This window comes from Dreissena polymorpha, chromosome 4 (genome assembly GCF_020536995.1).
Source record: "Dreissena polymorpha isolate Duluth1 chromosome 4, UMN_Dpol_1.0, whole genome shotgun sequence".
Lineage (NCBI taxonomy): Eukaryota > Metazoa > Mollusca > Bivalvia > Myida > Dreissenidae > Dreissena > Dreissena polymorpha.
In genome coordinates, this window is record NC_068358.1 from 141,420,074 (window position 1) to 141,436,815 (window position 16,742).

Below are 16,742 nucleotides of genomic sequence, written 5' to 3' on the forward strand. Positions count from 1 at the left end.
CATACTGTATTAACTGTATAATTAATATATTGTATGTCCTCTATTGTATACAAATTCAGTTTGTCAACCAGTTGCGGATAATCAGCAGTTCCGATTAAATTTTATAAATTTTTCCATAATACCCCAATAAAAACAAAATGATGTGTCTTCGGTAAACATTAGGTGAAGGAATAAAGTAACAAAGTTTTATCAAGAAAGCTTTTGTATTATGCTTACAGGGGGATAAATGCAGCAAAACGGTAACCGGAACTGATTGAATGAGTTATGTTTCGAAATGTGCATATGGATATAGAAGGCTTTTTTTAATTTTCAAATAAACTTTTTGCTGATTGAAAACAAATTTCGTGACAATGTTTTGAAATACTAATTCTGTATGTTGAATGATTTTTAATAATTTTCGTATGGGTGAACTTTAGTTGGCTATTTTGACAAAAAACTGCATATGCCGTCTGGCCTAACCTGTTATCATACAGAATAAATGTTACCCTTTATGTTTACATCTTCTCACATTGACACTAAATCCCGAAAGAAATTATTGTGGTCAAAAGAATTAACGTTTTTGACAGGGTTATTCTAAACTGGTTGGCTGACTGTATATTGTATTTCTGTATTTATATAAAATTTTCATGATTATTAAGTATCAAGAATGAATCCTGAGTGGTCAAGTATCAAGAATGAATCTTGAGTGGTCATATTTTTGAGAGACTCAACACTTTAGAAATTTGACGGGAAATATGAACTCCAGTTACATAGCTTTATTGTATGATCAATGTAAAATAAGTAAAATAAATTATTTAAAGCTGCCATTTGAAATCACTGGTTCACAATATTCTATATTCGTGTTACCTACATACAATTTTAAACCAAGCAGCAGCCTGATAAAACTGCCACGTTGCCCAAGCCACCTGCACGCAACCCCACCATCAACCAGCTGGTACATGGCTCTAGACCTCAAGAGAGGAAGGATAGCTCGTCGCCCGTGCCTCGGAGGAGGTTATGAAAACTTAGTGCATTGAAGTGTAAAGTGACTCTCTTGCTGTGTACAGTGACAAGGGCACTTTTGAAGCTGTACTTTTCAGTGTCAAGTCACCAGGACACTTTTGAAGCAAGTGCATTGCCCCGCACACTGGCGGCCATGTTTTTCAACGGACCGAAACCACTTTTGAACTCAACCAACATATCATTAAGACAAACATTTTGACAAAGTTACATGAAGATTGGGCATGAATGTGACTAATACAGTGTTTACAAGGTTGTTTTTTTTCTGACCTAGTGACCTTGTTTTTGACCCAGCATGACCCAGTTTAAAACTCGATCAAGGCCTCTAGAGTGTTTACAAGGTTTCTCTATAGCCAAATAAGGAAAACTGCCCCGCCCACTGGCAGCCATGTTTTTTAACGGACAGGAACCACTTTTAAACTCAACCAACATATCATTATGACAAACATTTTGACAAAGTAACATGAAGATTTGGTATGAAATGTGACTTCTACTGTGTTAACAAGGTTTTTCTTTTTTTTTACCTAGTGACCTAGTTTTTGACCCAGCATGACCAAGTTTCAAACTCAATTGATGTATCATTGGGACAAATCTTCTCACTAAGTTTCATTTAGATCGGGCAAGAAATGTGGCCCCGAGAGTGTTTACAAGGTTTCTCTATAGCCAACTAAGGAAAACTGCACCGCCCACTGGAGGCCATGATTTTCAACGGACCGGAACCACTTTTAAACTCAACCAACATATCATTAAGACAAACATTTTGACAAAGTTACATGAAGATTGAGCATGAATGTGACTTCTACAGTGTTTACAAGGTTGTTTTTTTTCTGACCTAGTGACCTTGTTTTTGACCCAGCATGACCCAGTTTCAAACTCGATCGAGGCTTCTAGAGTGTTTACAAGGTTTCTCTATAGCCAAATAAGGAAAACTGCCCCGCCCACTGGCAGCCATGTTTTTTAACGAATCGGAACCACTTTTAAACTCAACCAACATATCATTATGACAAACATTTTGACAAAGTTACATGAAGATTGGGCATGAAATGTGACTTCTACAGTGTTTACAAGGTTTTTCTCATTATTGACCTAGTTTTTGACCCAGCATGACCCAGTTTCGAGCTCAATTGAGGTATCATTGGGACAAATCTTCTGTCCAAGTTTCATGAAGATCGGACAAGAAATGTGGCCTCTGAGTGTTTACAAACCAAATGTGGACGACGGACGGATGGACGGACAGACAACGGACAAAGACCTATCACAAATGCTCACCTGAGCAATCAGGTGAGCTAAAAAGAATAAGATTTTTATTCAATTATTCAACAGTTTTCTAGTGTTCAACAGAAAACTCACTCATGTACAAAATGCACAAAGGTTGGAAGATTATATTAGTCGGTGCAGATTCGTTTATACTATGCAGACACAATGTTTGTTTTAAAAATACAAGCAAAAACAAGTAAACGCGCTGGTATCTGCGTAAACTTTACTACTTATGAGTTTCAAAGAAGTCCACACGAATTAATAAATATGGTATAATTTACATATTGTTTGTTTTGTCAATATTTGTAGAACAAGTAGGCATGAAAACTCGTATATTTGAATATCTTTAGCATTAAAACTAATACAAGGGCACTATACGAAAATGTTTTATTAATAATTATATATTTAATATAATACAAAAATATATTCAAAAATAGAGATGGCACAAAACTTAGAACAACAATCTAATGAGAAACAATATCGCACAAGCACACACACACACCTTCTATAACAATTTCTTTCGACAAAACAGAATTGGTTGATATAATGTGACACAATAACACATGCAAATAAACACTAAAGCTTTATCACATTGAGTGACAAGAAATACCACCGCATCGCTTTGTCCTAAACATAGCAGCAAAGCACATGACTATGTTTAAGGGCACATGACTTAGGAAAGTGTAGATCACTGCGAGTGAACATATGATTTGCCTATCCACAGTTAATGGTAATAAAATATTTCAATATTAAATTCGATCGCTTCAGAGTTATAAAAGTAGTTTTATGTTTCTGACATAAACATGGCAAAACTCAAGGGCTTATTGCTCAGGAAAGTGTGGAACACTGGCAAGAACAAAGTGTAATGCTCATGTAAAACAATTTGTGGTGACATACTTAAAGTATTAATTTAATTGCTAAAGAAATGTAAGAGTACCGGTAATTGACATAACAACATAAGAACACGTTATGCCTCTGCCTTAAACATGGCTAAGTTCAATGGCATATACTAAGGAATGTGTGCATCACTGTGCATGAAAGTCATCTTGCACATCTGCACCTAATGCTGATAACATTATTGACCCTTTAATTCAACCGCTTGAAAAACGTAGAATTGTTCGTTCAATAAACTACGAATCTGCCATAAAAATGGCGCAATTCAGATGCACAGCCACATTATTTCAGGAAGGTATTTATCACTGGAAATGGGAAAGGTGTTTTGCAGACTTACATTTCATGGTGATGGCATATTTCAAATTGTAATTGCTTGAGGAATACAGAAGCAGTTTAAAAACTCAGAACAACTTGAGAAATATAGAAATAATATGCTTCACAAACTTTTTATTCAGACACACAGACAAACCAATGGACCGACCGACGAGTTGACTCCAATATAACCAATCAAACTTTGTTTGCATGAGTGTAAATGAAATTGAGTAAAACAATTAGCTGCATGAAGCTTTTTTTTAAACGAAAGTCCCAAATTTTGATGTGATTAGTTGGTAGCATCTAATCAGGCAATTTGCCATATGGACTCCAAAATTTTAGTAAAATCACTAGCTGAAAATTTCAGTTATTATTTAAACAAAATTACTATAATAAGTCCAATCCAAATACGGGGTATAAAAATAGAATACATAAATGATTACAATACAAATTAAACTTAGATAACATTGTTAGGTTATTATGTTGTTTAATAAGATGGGTGCCTAATACTGTCATAGGACTCCCATAAATCTGGTAACATACGAAGGAACAAATAAACATGATCTTTTAATCAAGATTATACAGTGGCTCCAACTCACATTGAAGTGGGCAGTGTTGATCAGTTTAACCGTATGATTTGATACTGTAAAATACTTGCTAAAATACAAATACTTAACAAACATACTGTGAAAATTTAAAATGTTTGTCATGGAGTCTACTATTATAGAATATAAACAAAATATTTTTTTAAAACAAGTTGGACATCCACCATTTGCAATAGGTTCCTATCAATTCATTTACATACAATCTTTGGGTATAATACAAATAGCATAAATTTGCAACACACAATATTTTTTTTCCTTGCAAAAAAGTAGACAATCTATCTAAACATAAACACATAACATATAATGACTAAAATCACTTTGGCACTCACATCAAAACATTAGATGAAGCAAAACTGCATACAAAATACATGCAATGCATGTTTTTCATGCTTTTCAACATTGTTCCATCAATTCATTTAGGTGAATAAATTCAAGACAGAATAAATTGAGGCAGGATAACCTGCAACTAATTAACACATAATAAAATATTTCACACTAAATTTAATATCACGAACAAAAGAATTTGTATTTAAAATTAAAAGTACATATATAAAAAATTCAAATAAAAAAACAATAAAACTAGAGCTTTGTCACAGACGAGACGAATACCCCCACATGCCCCATTGACACATAATATTTTACATGTCGTCTTCACAAAAAACAGCGGACACCAGGCTCAATTTTCAAAACATACTAAGTAACCCTTTGACCTAGTTTTGACCCAGAAAGGCCCATGTTCTAAGATCATCTCCATAAAACTTCTGACCAAGTTTGGTGAAGATCGGATGTAAACTACTTGAATTAGAGAGCGGGCACCATGCTGAATGTTAAAAAACGCACTAGGTGACCCCGTGACCTAGTTTTAAAGCCTGGAATGGCCATGTTCACACTTGTCCTAAAGATCATTTAGATAAAACTTGTGACCAAGTTTGGTAAAGATTGGATGAAAACTACATGAATTAGAGAGCCGACAACATGGCGAGGTTTAAAACGCACTAAGATACCTCGTGACCTATTTTTTGACCCGGCATGACCCATATTCAAACTTGACCTAAACATCATCTAGATACAACTTCTGACCAAGTTTGTGGAAGATTGGATGAAAACTACTTGAATCAGAGAGGCCACAACATTGTGATGTTTCAAACGCACTAAGTGGCCCTGTGACCTTGTTTTTAAACCGGCATGACCCATATTCAAACTTGCCCTAGACATTATCAGTATACAACTTCTGACCAATTTTGGTGAAGATTGGATAAAAACTACTTGAATAAGAGAGCGGACAACATGGAAAGGTTTAAAACACACTAAGTGACCCCATGATCTAGTTTTTGAGCCGGCATGGCCCATGTTCGAACTTGACCTACACATCATCTCATCATCTAGTTACAACTTCTGACCAAGTGTAGTGAAGATCGGATTTAAACTACTTGAAATAGAGAGCGGACACCATGCTCAATGTGTTAAACGTACTAAGTGATCCTGTGACCTAGTTTTTGATCTGGCATGGCCCATGTTCGAACTTGGCCTTCAGATCATCTAGATAAAACTTCTGACCAAGTTTGGAGAAGATTTGATGAAAACTACTAAAAATAAAATAATAAAAATAAATATTTGAGTTTTTTAACCATGTTTGAAAAAAAAAAGAGATGTGTTTGTCAAAAACACAATGCCCCCTATTGCGCCGCTTTGAAAATTTGTTTTTTTGTGTTTTTTACCTTTGACCTTGAAGTATGACCTTGACCTTCCACCACTCAAAATGTGCAACTTATGAGAACGCCGCTTTGAAATATATTTTTTTGACCTTTGACCTTGAACGATGACCTTGAACTTCCACCACTAAAAATGTGCAGCTTCATGATAACGCCACTTTGAAATTATTATTTTTTTGACCTTTGACCTTGAAGGAATACCTTGAACTTCAACCACCAAAAATGTGCAGCTTTATGAGAACACCGCTTTGAAATAAAAAAAAATTAAAAAAAATTGACCATTGACCTTGAAGGATGACCTTGACCTTCCACCACTCAAAATGTGCATCTTCATGAAAATGCCACTTTGAATTAAAAATAAAATTTGAACTTGAAGGATGACCTTGAATGTGAACTTCCATCATTCAAAATGTGCCGCTTTGAATTTTGTTATATATTTCTTTAACCTTGAAGGATGACCTTGACCTTGAAGGATGACCTTGACCTTGAACTTCCACCACTCAAAATGTGCAGCTTCATGATAACGCCCCTTTGAATTATTTTTTTTACCTTTGACCTTGAAGGATGACATTGACCTTGAAGAATGACCTTGACCTTGAACTTCCACCACTCAAAATGTGCAGCTTCATGAGAAAGTTGCTTTGAATTTTTTTTTTTTTACCTTTGACCTTGAAGGATGACCTTGACCTTGAAGGATGACCTTAACCTTCCACAACTCAAAATGTGCAGCTTCATGAGAACGCCGCTTTGAATTAAAAAAAATAATTTGACCTTGAAGGATGACCTTGACCTTCCACCACTAAAAACGTGCAGCTTAATGAGATACACATGCATGCCAAATATCAAGTTTCTATCTTCAATATTTAAAAAGTCATGGCCAATGTCAAGTTTTCGGACGGACAGACGCCATATATTTGACATTTGACCATGAAGGATAACCTTCACCTTTACCTTTCACCACTCAAAATGTTCAGCTCCATGAGATACACATCAGGGGTTTTTCAGCACTGTCTGCGCCTCTGTAAAACGGAGGCACTCCCAAAGCAAACGGACCCAATCCCAAACCAAATCTTTTTTTTTTTTTCCAAATTTCCAAAAAAAAAAAAAAAAAAAAAAAAATCAGAGTGTAACTGTAACTGAAAAACAAAACTTCAGTACTTGAATAAACGTTGAACATGCCAAAAATTGCATCTGTTAATATAGAAGACAAAATAACAAATAACAAGGGACAAAATTGTCACAAAACCAGGTTTTCATTGTGAAAAAAAATCTGATAAAGGGAGAAAACTCAAACTGAACTTTTGAAATGAACAAACAAAATTAACCCCCTTTGTAAGTTTGTTTTAAAAAAAAATCTATTTTTAGTCGTGGCGACCTTGACATTGGAGATATTGATGTGATTCTTTCGTGCGACACACCGTCCCATAATGGTGAACAAATTTGCCAAATGATTTTAAAATCTCACAATGAATGACATAGTTATGGCCAGGACAAGCTCATTTACGGCCATTTTTGACCTTTGAACTCAAAGTGTGACCTTGACCTTGGAGATATCGACGTAATTATTTCGCGCGATACACCGTCCAATGATGGTGAACAATTGTGCCAAATGATTTTAAAATCTGACAATGAACGACATAGTTATGGCCCGGACAAGCTTGTTCCGCTCGCCCGCCCGCATTCGCCAATCTAATAACCAGTTTTTTCCTTCGGAAAAACTTCGGAAAACCTGGTTAAAAACAAATTTATTTGTTAAAACACTGAATTATTTCAACATGATAAAATCACAATTTTTTCCCAAATGAGCAGTTTCATCGAAGCAAAAATGGCCAATTTTGTCGATAAAAAATGATTCCCAATTTGGTCAGACTCCTTTTGCCAAAATAGGCAGTAAAAACCCTGCACATGCATGCAAAATATGAGGTTGCTATCTTCAATATTGAAAAAGTTATGGCCAATGTTAAAGTGTTTTTTTCGGACGAATGGACAGACTGACTGACATACTGACGGACAGTTCAACTGCTATATTCCATCCTACTGGGGGCATAAAAATTATTTTTTTGGGGTGGGGGGTGGGGGGTTATAATGTGAGGGTGTGGTGGTCATTTATAAGATGATCTTTAATTCAAAAAAATAATAATGGGGGGGGGGGATTGAGGGGGTATTGGGGGGATGGTTTGGGTGGTGGTTATTGTGGTATGTCAGGTAAGAATTGTTAAGTCAAAGAATCAATCGAATCTAATCATAAATAAAGAAGTTATGGCAATTTTAGCAAAATTTAATATTTGACCTTTAGAGTCAAGGTCATTCAAAGGTCAAGGTAAAATTCAACTTGCCAGGTACAGTACCCTTATGATAGCATGAAAGTATTTGAAGTTTGAAAGCAATAGCCTTGATACTTTAGAAGTAAAGTGGATCTAAACACAAAATGTAACCATATACATGTATTCAAAGTTACTAAGTCAAAAAAGGGCCATAATTCCGTAAAAATGACAACCAGAGTTGTGCAACTTGTCCTTTACTGTCCCCTTCTGATAGTTTGTGAGTGTTCCAAGTACGAAAGCAATATCTATGATACTTTAGGGGTTAAGTGGACCAAAACACAAAACTTAACCAAATGTTCAAGTATAAAGGGCCCATTATTCCATCAAAATGTCAGTCAGAGTTACATAACTATGCCTGCACAGTCGCCTTATGATAGTTAGTAAGTGTTGCAAGTATGAAAGCAATAGCTTTGATACTTAAGGTAAAATGTGGACCTAAACACAAAACTTAATCAAATTTTCAATTTTCTAAGTATAAAAAGGGCACATAATTCTGTCAAAATGCCAGTCAGAGTTACATAACTTTGCCTGCACAGTCCCCTTATGATAGTTAGTAAGTGTTGCAAGTTTGAAAGCAATAGCTTTGATACTTAAGGAATAAAGTGGACCTAAACACAAAACTTAACAAACATTTTCAATTTTCTAAGTATAAAAAGGGCACATAATTCTGTCAAAATGCAAGCCAGAGTTATCTAACTTTGCCTGCCCAGTCCCCTCATGATAGTAAGTAGCGTACCAAGTTTGAATGCAAAAGCATTGATACTTTATGAGAAAAGTGGACCTAAAAGCAAAACTTAACCGGACGCCAACGCCAAGGTGATGACAATAGTTCATAATTTTTTTCAAAAAATACATGAGCTAAAAACGCACTAAGTGACCCCGTGACCTAGTTTTGAACTTGGCCTTAAGATCATCTAGATACAACTTCTGACCAAGTTTGGTGACGATCGGATGAAAACTACTTGAATTAGAGAGCGGAAAACATGCTGAATGTTTAAAACACACTAATTGACCCTGTGACCTAGTTTCTGACCCGGCAAGGCCCATGTTCGAACAACTTGGCCTAGACATCATGTAGATACAACTTCTGACCAAGTTTGGTGAAGATCGGATGAAAACTACTTGAATTAGCAAGCGGACACTTAATACGGACCTACAGACAGACTGACAGACCGACCGACAGGCAAGTTCACTCCTATATACCCCCCTAAACTTCGTTTGTGGGGGTATAACAAGTTTGATTATTTCTCATAGTTTTTAGTCCCGTATGTGTAAAAATAAAGCATGAATGTGTGGTATTCAACAAATATAAGACAGAATAAACAGATTTGTGCGGCTGCCAGAACCATGATGTGTAATGTTTCTATTATTAAACATTACCGGTATATAGTTAGCTCATGGGTGCTTGGGGAAGTCAAAACCGCTGCCCAAGGTAGGGGAATTACTGTTTCTTTCATTCTTAATGAATGATATGACAAGAGAATGAGTCATAAGGCGAAATTGGTCCTTATATTTTGACTAGAATATGTAAGCCATAAAACAAACATATGTACCCTTATATATATCACGGTATCTGTAACCTAATCAACTTAATTATGAACTGCTTTTTTAAATTGATAAATAATTAAATAAATCATTTCATGAAGTTACTTCAAACAAGATAACATGTACACTAATCTCTATTCAAATAATTAAAACAAGAGCTGTGTTTGTGAAACACAATGTCCCCTACTGCACTTTGAAGCCATATATTTGACCTTTGCCCTTGAAGGATGACCTTGACCTTTCACCACTCAAAATGTGCAGCTCCATGAGATACACATGCATGCCGAATATCAAGTTGCTATCTTCAATATTGCAAAAGTTATGACCAAGGTTAAAGTTTTGGGACAGACATGACAAACAGGCCAAATACAATATACCCCCGATCATTTGAGCCAGGAGCATAACAAACTAAAGGTGGTATGCAATTTGGGACTCTAAATTAAAACTTAATTTCTAGTTATTCCACTTAGACCAGTCAAAAGATATGGACAATTCCTACTAAGCCATGTATTACAAACTTAAAGTTACAGCTGTAAACTACAGTTTGTATGTCTTAAATCAAAACAAGGTAATGTCATAATTTGATTTTCAACAATTTATGCTTGTTTAATAGTGGCAAAAATGTTCCCATTTGATTAATTTCATGTTATTTTATACAATAATTTTGTGACACATTCTGGCTTTGGAAGTTAAAATCCAGCAACAAAGATTAAATAATATGTGGCAACAAAACATGAAACACTTTGAAACTAAACACGTACTCCAAAATCAGAAATGGATTTTGGAATGTTAGATAATCTCTTGAGCTTTATCATCTCTTACCTAGGACGGATGATTTTCCAACCTGAAAATCAAACAATATTAAACTTTGAAAATGCACTTATACACTTGCATAATCTTTATTCTGGAGAGGTTACAACTTAAGACTGCTTAGATAGTACAGTAGTACTGAAACGGGATTACTGCAGCAATAGCCCTACAATCTGACTAACATATATGTCTGCATACTGTAGATGCTTTCAATTTTGTGAATATTAATTTATTTGGATTCGAAAAGTAAGGCATATTCATTGAATCTTGAATTTTTGGATCTTTCATAATGTTTGATACAAAGTTGCTGACATAAATTTTGGAAATTTGTTTTTGCGGTTGAGCAGACCCTAAAAAATCAAAACAAACAAGATGCGTTTGTGAAACACAATGTCCCCCTATATGACGTTTGACCTTGAAGGATGACCTTGACCCTTCACCACTCAAAATGTGCAGCTTCATGAGATACACATGCATTTCAAATATAAAATTGCTAGATTCAATATTGCAGAAGTGACATTCCATGAGCAATTTTGACCCATATATTTGACCTTTAAGGATGACCTTGACCTTTCACCACTCAAAATGTGCAGCTCCATGAGATACACATGCATGCCAAATATCAAGTTGCTATCTTCAATATTGCAAAAGTATTCATAAAATGAGCGATTTTGGCCACATATATTTGACCTCTGACCTTGAAGGATGACCTTGACCTTTCACCACTCAAATTGTGCAGCTCCATGAGATACACATGCATGCCAAATATCAAGTTGCTATCTTCAATATTTCAAAAGTATTCATAAAATAAGCGATTTGGGCCACATATATTTGACCTCTGACCTTGAAGGATGACCTTGACCTTTCACCACTCAAAATGTGCAGCTCCATGAGATACACATGCATGCCAAATATCAAGTTGCTAACTTCAATATTGCAAAAGTATTCATAAAATGAGCGATTTTGGCCACATATATTTGACCTCTGACCTTGAAGGATGACCTTGACCTTTCACCACTCAAAATGTGCAGCTCCATGAGATACACATGCATGCCAAATATCAAGTTGCTATATTCAATATAGCAAAAGTTATTGCAAAATATTAAAGTTGGCGCAAACCAACCAACAGACAAACCAACAGACAGGGCAAAAACAATATGTCCCCCACTACTATAGTGGGAGACATAAAAATGTATCCAAAAATAATATTGGTTTATGTGTATGTTTATTTGTTACATCCGCACACTATAATTATATTTTTCAAATTTGGAATCAATATACAGGTCTAGATGTTCAAGAAGAAAGTGTTATTCAATACAAGTTAAAAGTTTACCATGATCCAATGTAGGTAACAATATCATGGAAATGAATCCTCTTCATGAAGTCTTTTTCCCAGCACCTCAACATGACATCATCATAGATTTCCTTTGGACACAATTCAGGGCATGGAAATCTCTGCCCTTGATTGATTTTCTGCCAGTAGATCTCAGCTTCATCTTTGTTCCCAGCTGCAGAGTCATCAAACCCAGGTTGCTTTCCATCAAGGAATACCTCGCAGCACACAACACCGTAACTCCAATTGTCTGTGAACTTTGAATACTTCGATTGCAAGACCTCTGGGGCTGACCTAGAAAGTGTATGGTTTAGATTTACTCTTATCGTATTGTTACCTATGTAGCATGCATTAACCGATTGTTTAACACCTCGTGATTTTACCATTACTTTATTTCACATCATGAAAATGTGTTTCGCTTTGTAGTCATCAATAAAATTAATAATATTGCTGTGTGATGAATAGAATATATCATTGAAAAGAACCAAAGAAAAAACAAAGCAATACAAAAACCGGGTTTAAAACCAACTTTATCACATTTATGATATAAAATATTTCCAGTAACACTGTTCTTAAAAAAGAGCTGTCAGAGGACAGCGCGCTCGACTATTTGAGAGCTTGACAGCATAACGTAAGCTATCATGGAGAGGGGGGTATAATGTGGGTGTGTGGTCATTTAAAAGATGATCTTTCAAAAAAAAATAATAAAAAAATTATTTTTCTTTTGGGGGGATGGGGGGATTCTGGGGTGGGGCATGGGGTATAGTTTGGATGGAGTCCATTGTGGTAAGTCAGGTAAGTGTTGTTTTGTCAAAGTATAAATCAAATCTGATGTTTAATAAAGAAGTTATGGCAATTTAAGCAAAATTTATTAATTTGACCTTGAGAGTCAAGGTCATTCAAAGGTCAAGGTCAAATTCAACTTGCAAGGTACAGTAACATCATGATAGTAAGAAAGTATTTTAAGTTTGAAAGCAATAGCCTTGATACTTTAGAAGTAAATTTAACAAAATATTCAAAGTTACAAAGACACAAAAGGACCATAATTCCTACAAAATGCTTGATACAGTTGTCTGCTCTTGTTTATAGGTTGGGGTCATGTTGGTAAAGAAGTATGCAAAATATAAAAGCAATATGTCAAGGGACATTGAAAATATTTGAGGTGGTACGCAAACTTTAACATAGAGTTATCAATAATATGCATATTCTAAGTGGAAAAGGGCCATAATTCTTACAAAATGCTTGATACAGTTGTCGCTCCTGTTTATAGGTTGGGGTCATGTTGGTAGAGAAGTATGAAAAATATGTCAAGGGACATAGGTATTATTTGGGGTGGTACGCAAACTTTAATATTTGCACACTAACGCTAACGGGAACGCTAATGCCGGAGTGAGTAGGAAAGCTCCACTATATATATTTCATATATAATAGTCAAGCTAAAAATTGCTTTAACCAAATTATTTTATGATCACAATGACAGAGCTCTTTTGTTTGGTTTTGAATCTAAATGAAATTACATCAAAATAGCCTTTTTTCATTAAAAGAGTAACAGCTAACCACAAAATCTTCGTCTTGGGGTTCGAGCGCATGTATGTGAAGTCTTCAACATCAGTTTCCAGCTCCTTTGCCCAACCAAAGTCAGATATGAGTGCAGTTAGGTCAGCTTTTACTAGAATGTTTTCAGCTGTCAGATCACAGTGTATGATGTTGTTCTCAAAGAGGAACTGCATTCCCTGAAAAGATTTTATTAATGAAGCAGAACATTAGTTGTAACAATGACAACAAGAGCACCGCCTTGTGGGTGCAGACCGCTCATCTATTTTTCTTTTTAAAGGTGTAGGGACCTATCTCAATTTTAATCACAAAGGAGGGAGGGGTGGAGTGGAGAGGGGTGTATAGTGTGGGGTGTGGTCATTTATTACATTATCTTCCAAAAATGCCAAAAAAAATGCAAAAAAAAACTTTTTTTAGGGGGGGGGGGGTGTGTGATTCTTGGGTGGGTGGTTTGACAGTATTTCAAAAATAAAATAATAAAAATAAATATTTGTGTTTTTTTAACAATGTTTTAATTTTTTTTATGGGTACAGTGTGAGGGCGTGGTGGTCATTTATAAGATGATCTTTATAATTATTATTTTTCAGAGTGGGGGGAGGGATTCGATTCGGGGGGGGGGGCGTGGGGGATGGTTTGGGTGGAGTCTGGTATGTCAGGAAAGAGTTGTTTTGTCAAAGTAACAATCAAATCTAATTATAAATAAAGAAGTTATGGCAATTTTAGCGAAATTTAATAATTTGACCTTGAGAGTCAAGGTCATTCAAAATTGAAATTTAATAATTTGACCTTGAGAGTCAAGGTCATGCAAAGGTCAAGGTAAAATTCAACTTGCCAGGTACAGTACCCTTATGATAGCATGAAAGTATTTGAAGTTTGAAAGCAATAGCCTTGATACTTTAGAAGTAAAGTGGATCTAAACACAAAATTTAACTATATATTCAAAGTTACTAAGTCAAAAAAGGGCCATAATTCCGTAAAAATGACAACCAGAATTATGCAACTTGTCCTTTACTGTCCCCTAATGATAGTTTGCAAGTGTTCCAAGTATGAAAGCAATATCTAATCTATGATACTTTAGGGGTAAAGTGGACCAAAACACAAAACTTAACCAAATTTTCAATTTTCTAAGTATAAAGGGCCCATAATTCCGTCATAATGCAAGTCAGAGTAACATAACTTTGCCTGCACATTCCCCTTTTGATAGTTAGAAAGTGTTGCAATTATGAAAGCAATTTTTCCTTTGACCTTGAAGGATGACCTTGACCTTGAACTTCCACCACTAAAAATGTGCAGCTTCATGATAACGCCGCTTTGAATTTTTAAAATATTTTGTTTTGACCTTGAAGGATGACCTTGACCTTGAACTTCAACCACTCAAAATGTGCAGCTTCATGATAACGCCTCTTTGAATTATTTTTTTGACCTTTGACCTTGAAGGATGACCTTGACCTTGAAAAATGACCTCGACCTTCCACCACTCAAAATATGGGTTGCTTCATGACAACGCCCCTTTGAATTTCTTTTTTTTTTACCTTTTACCTTGAAGGATGACCTTGACCTTGAAGGATGACCTTGACCTTGAACTTCCACCATTCAAAATGTGCAGCTTCATGAGAACACCGCTTTGAATTTTTAAATATTTTTTTTTACCTTGAAGGATGACCTTGACCTTGAACTTCCATCACTCAAAATGTGCAGCTTCATGAGATACACATGCATGCAAAATATCAAGCTGCTTTCTTCAATATTAAAAAAGTTATGTCAAATGTTAAAGTTTTCGGACGGACAGACGCCATATATTTGACATTTGACCTTGAAGGATGACCTTGACCTTCACCTTTCACCACTCAACATGTTCAGCTCCATGAGATACACATGCATGCCAAATATCAAGTTGCTATCTTCAATATTGAAAAAGTTATGGCCAATGTTAAAGTTTTCAGACGGACAGACACCATAAATTTGACATTTGACCTTGAAGGATGACCTTATCATTCACCACTCAAATGTGCAACTTGATGAGATACACGAGCATGCCAAATATCAAGTTGCTATCTTCAAAAGTGAAAAAGTTATAGCCAATGTTAAAGTTTTTTTCGGACGGAAGGACAGACTGACTGACATACTGACGGACAGTTCAACTGCTATATGCCACCCTACCGGGGGCATAAACATTATTTTTTTGGGGTGGGGGGTGGGGGGGTGTAATGTGAGGGTGTGGTGGTCATTTATAAGATTATCGTTAATTTAAAAAAATACAAGGGACAAAATTGTCACAAAACCAGGTTTTCATTGTGAAAAAAAAATCTGATAAAGGGAGAAAACTCAAACTGAACTTTTGAAATGACCAAAAAAAATTAACCCCCTTTGTAAGTTTTTTTTTTTTAAATCTATTTTTAGTCGTGGCGACCTTGACATTGGAGATATTGACGTGATTCTTTCGTGGGACACACCGTCCCATGATGGTGAACAAATGTGCCAAATAATTTTAAAATCTCACAATGAATGACATAGTTATGGCCAGGACAAGCTCATTTATGGCCATTTTTGACCTTTGAACTCAAAGTGTGACCTTGACCTTGGAGATATCGATGTAATTATTTCGCGCGACACACCGTCCAATGATGGTGAACAAATGTGCCAAATGATTTTAAAATCTGACGATGAACGACATAGTTATGGCTCGGACAAGCTCATTTATTGCCATTTTTTACCTTTGAAATCAAAGTGTGACCTTGACCTTGGAGATATCGACGTAATTATTTCGCGCGACACACCGTCCAATGATGGTGAACAAATGTGCCTAATGATTTTAAAATCTGACAATGAACGACATAGTTATGGCCCGGACAAGCTTATTCCGCCAGCCCGCCAGCCAGCCCGCCAGCCAGCCAGCCCGCCCACATTCGCCAATCTAATAACCAGTTTTTTCCTTCGGAAAACCTGGTTAAAAATAATGGGGGGGGTATTGAGGGGGGATTCGTGGGGGGGAGGATTCGGAGAGGCGTGGGGGATGGTTTGGGTGGAGTCTATTGTGGAATGTCCGGTAAGAGTTGTTTTGTCAAAGTATCAATCGAATCTTATCATAAATAAAGAAGTTTTAGCAAAATTTAATAATTTGACCTTAGGGTCAAGGTCATTCAAAGGTCAAGGTAAAATTCAATTCGCCAGGTACAGTACCCTTATGATAGCATGAAAGTATTTGAAGTTTAAAAGCAATAGCCTTGATACTTAAGAAGTAAAGTGGATCTAAACACAAAATGTAACCATATATTCAAAGTTACTAGTAAAAAAAGGGCCATAATTCCATAAAAATGACAACCAGAGTTATGCAACTTGTCCTTTACTGTCCCCTTATGATAGTTTTCGAGTGTTCCAAGTTAGAATGCAATATCAA

General features: G+C 35.8%; 1 protein-coding gene across 1 annotated transcript in view; it reads right to left on the reverse strand.

The window, feature by feature from the left end:
• Nucleotides 1-7,908: 7,908 nt before the first annotated feature.
• Nucleotides 7,909-16,742, reverse strand: part of LOC127877033 (tyrosine-protein kinase JAK2-like) — an 83,299-nt gene continuing 74,465 nt past the window's right edge. Inside the window, exons 26-28 of the mRNA XM_052422617.1 lie at nt 13,349-13,524; nt 11,792-12,085; nt 7,909-10,492 (exon numbers count right to left, since the gene is read on the reverse strand). Coding sequence (XP_052278577.1) covers nt 10,471-10,492; nt 11,792-12,085; nt 13,349-13,524 — 492 coding nt within the window. The 3' untranslated portion in view covers nt 7,909-10,470. The remainder of the gene's footprint in view (nt 10,493-11,791; nt 12,086-13,348; nt 13,525-16,742) is intronic.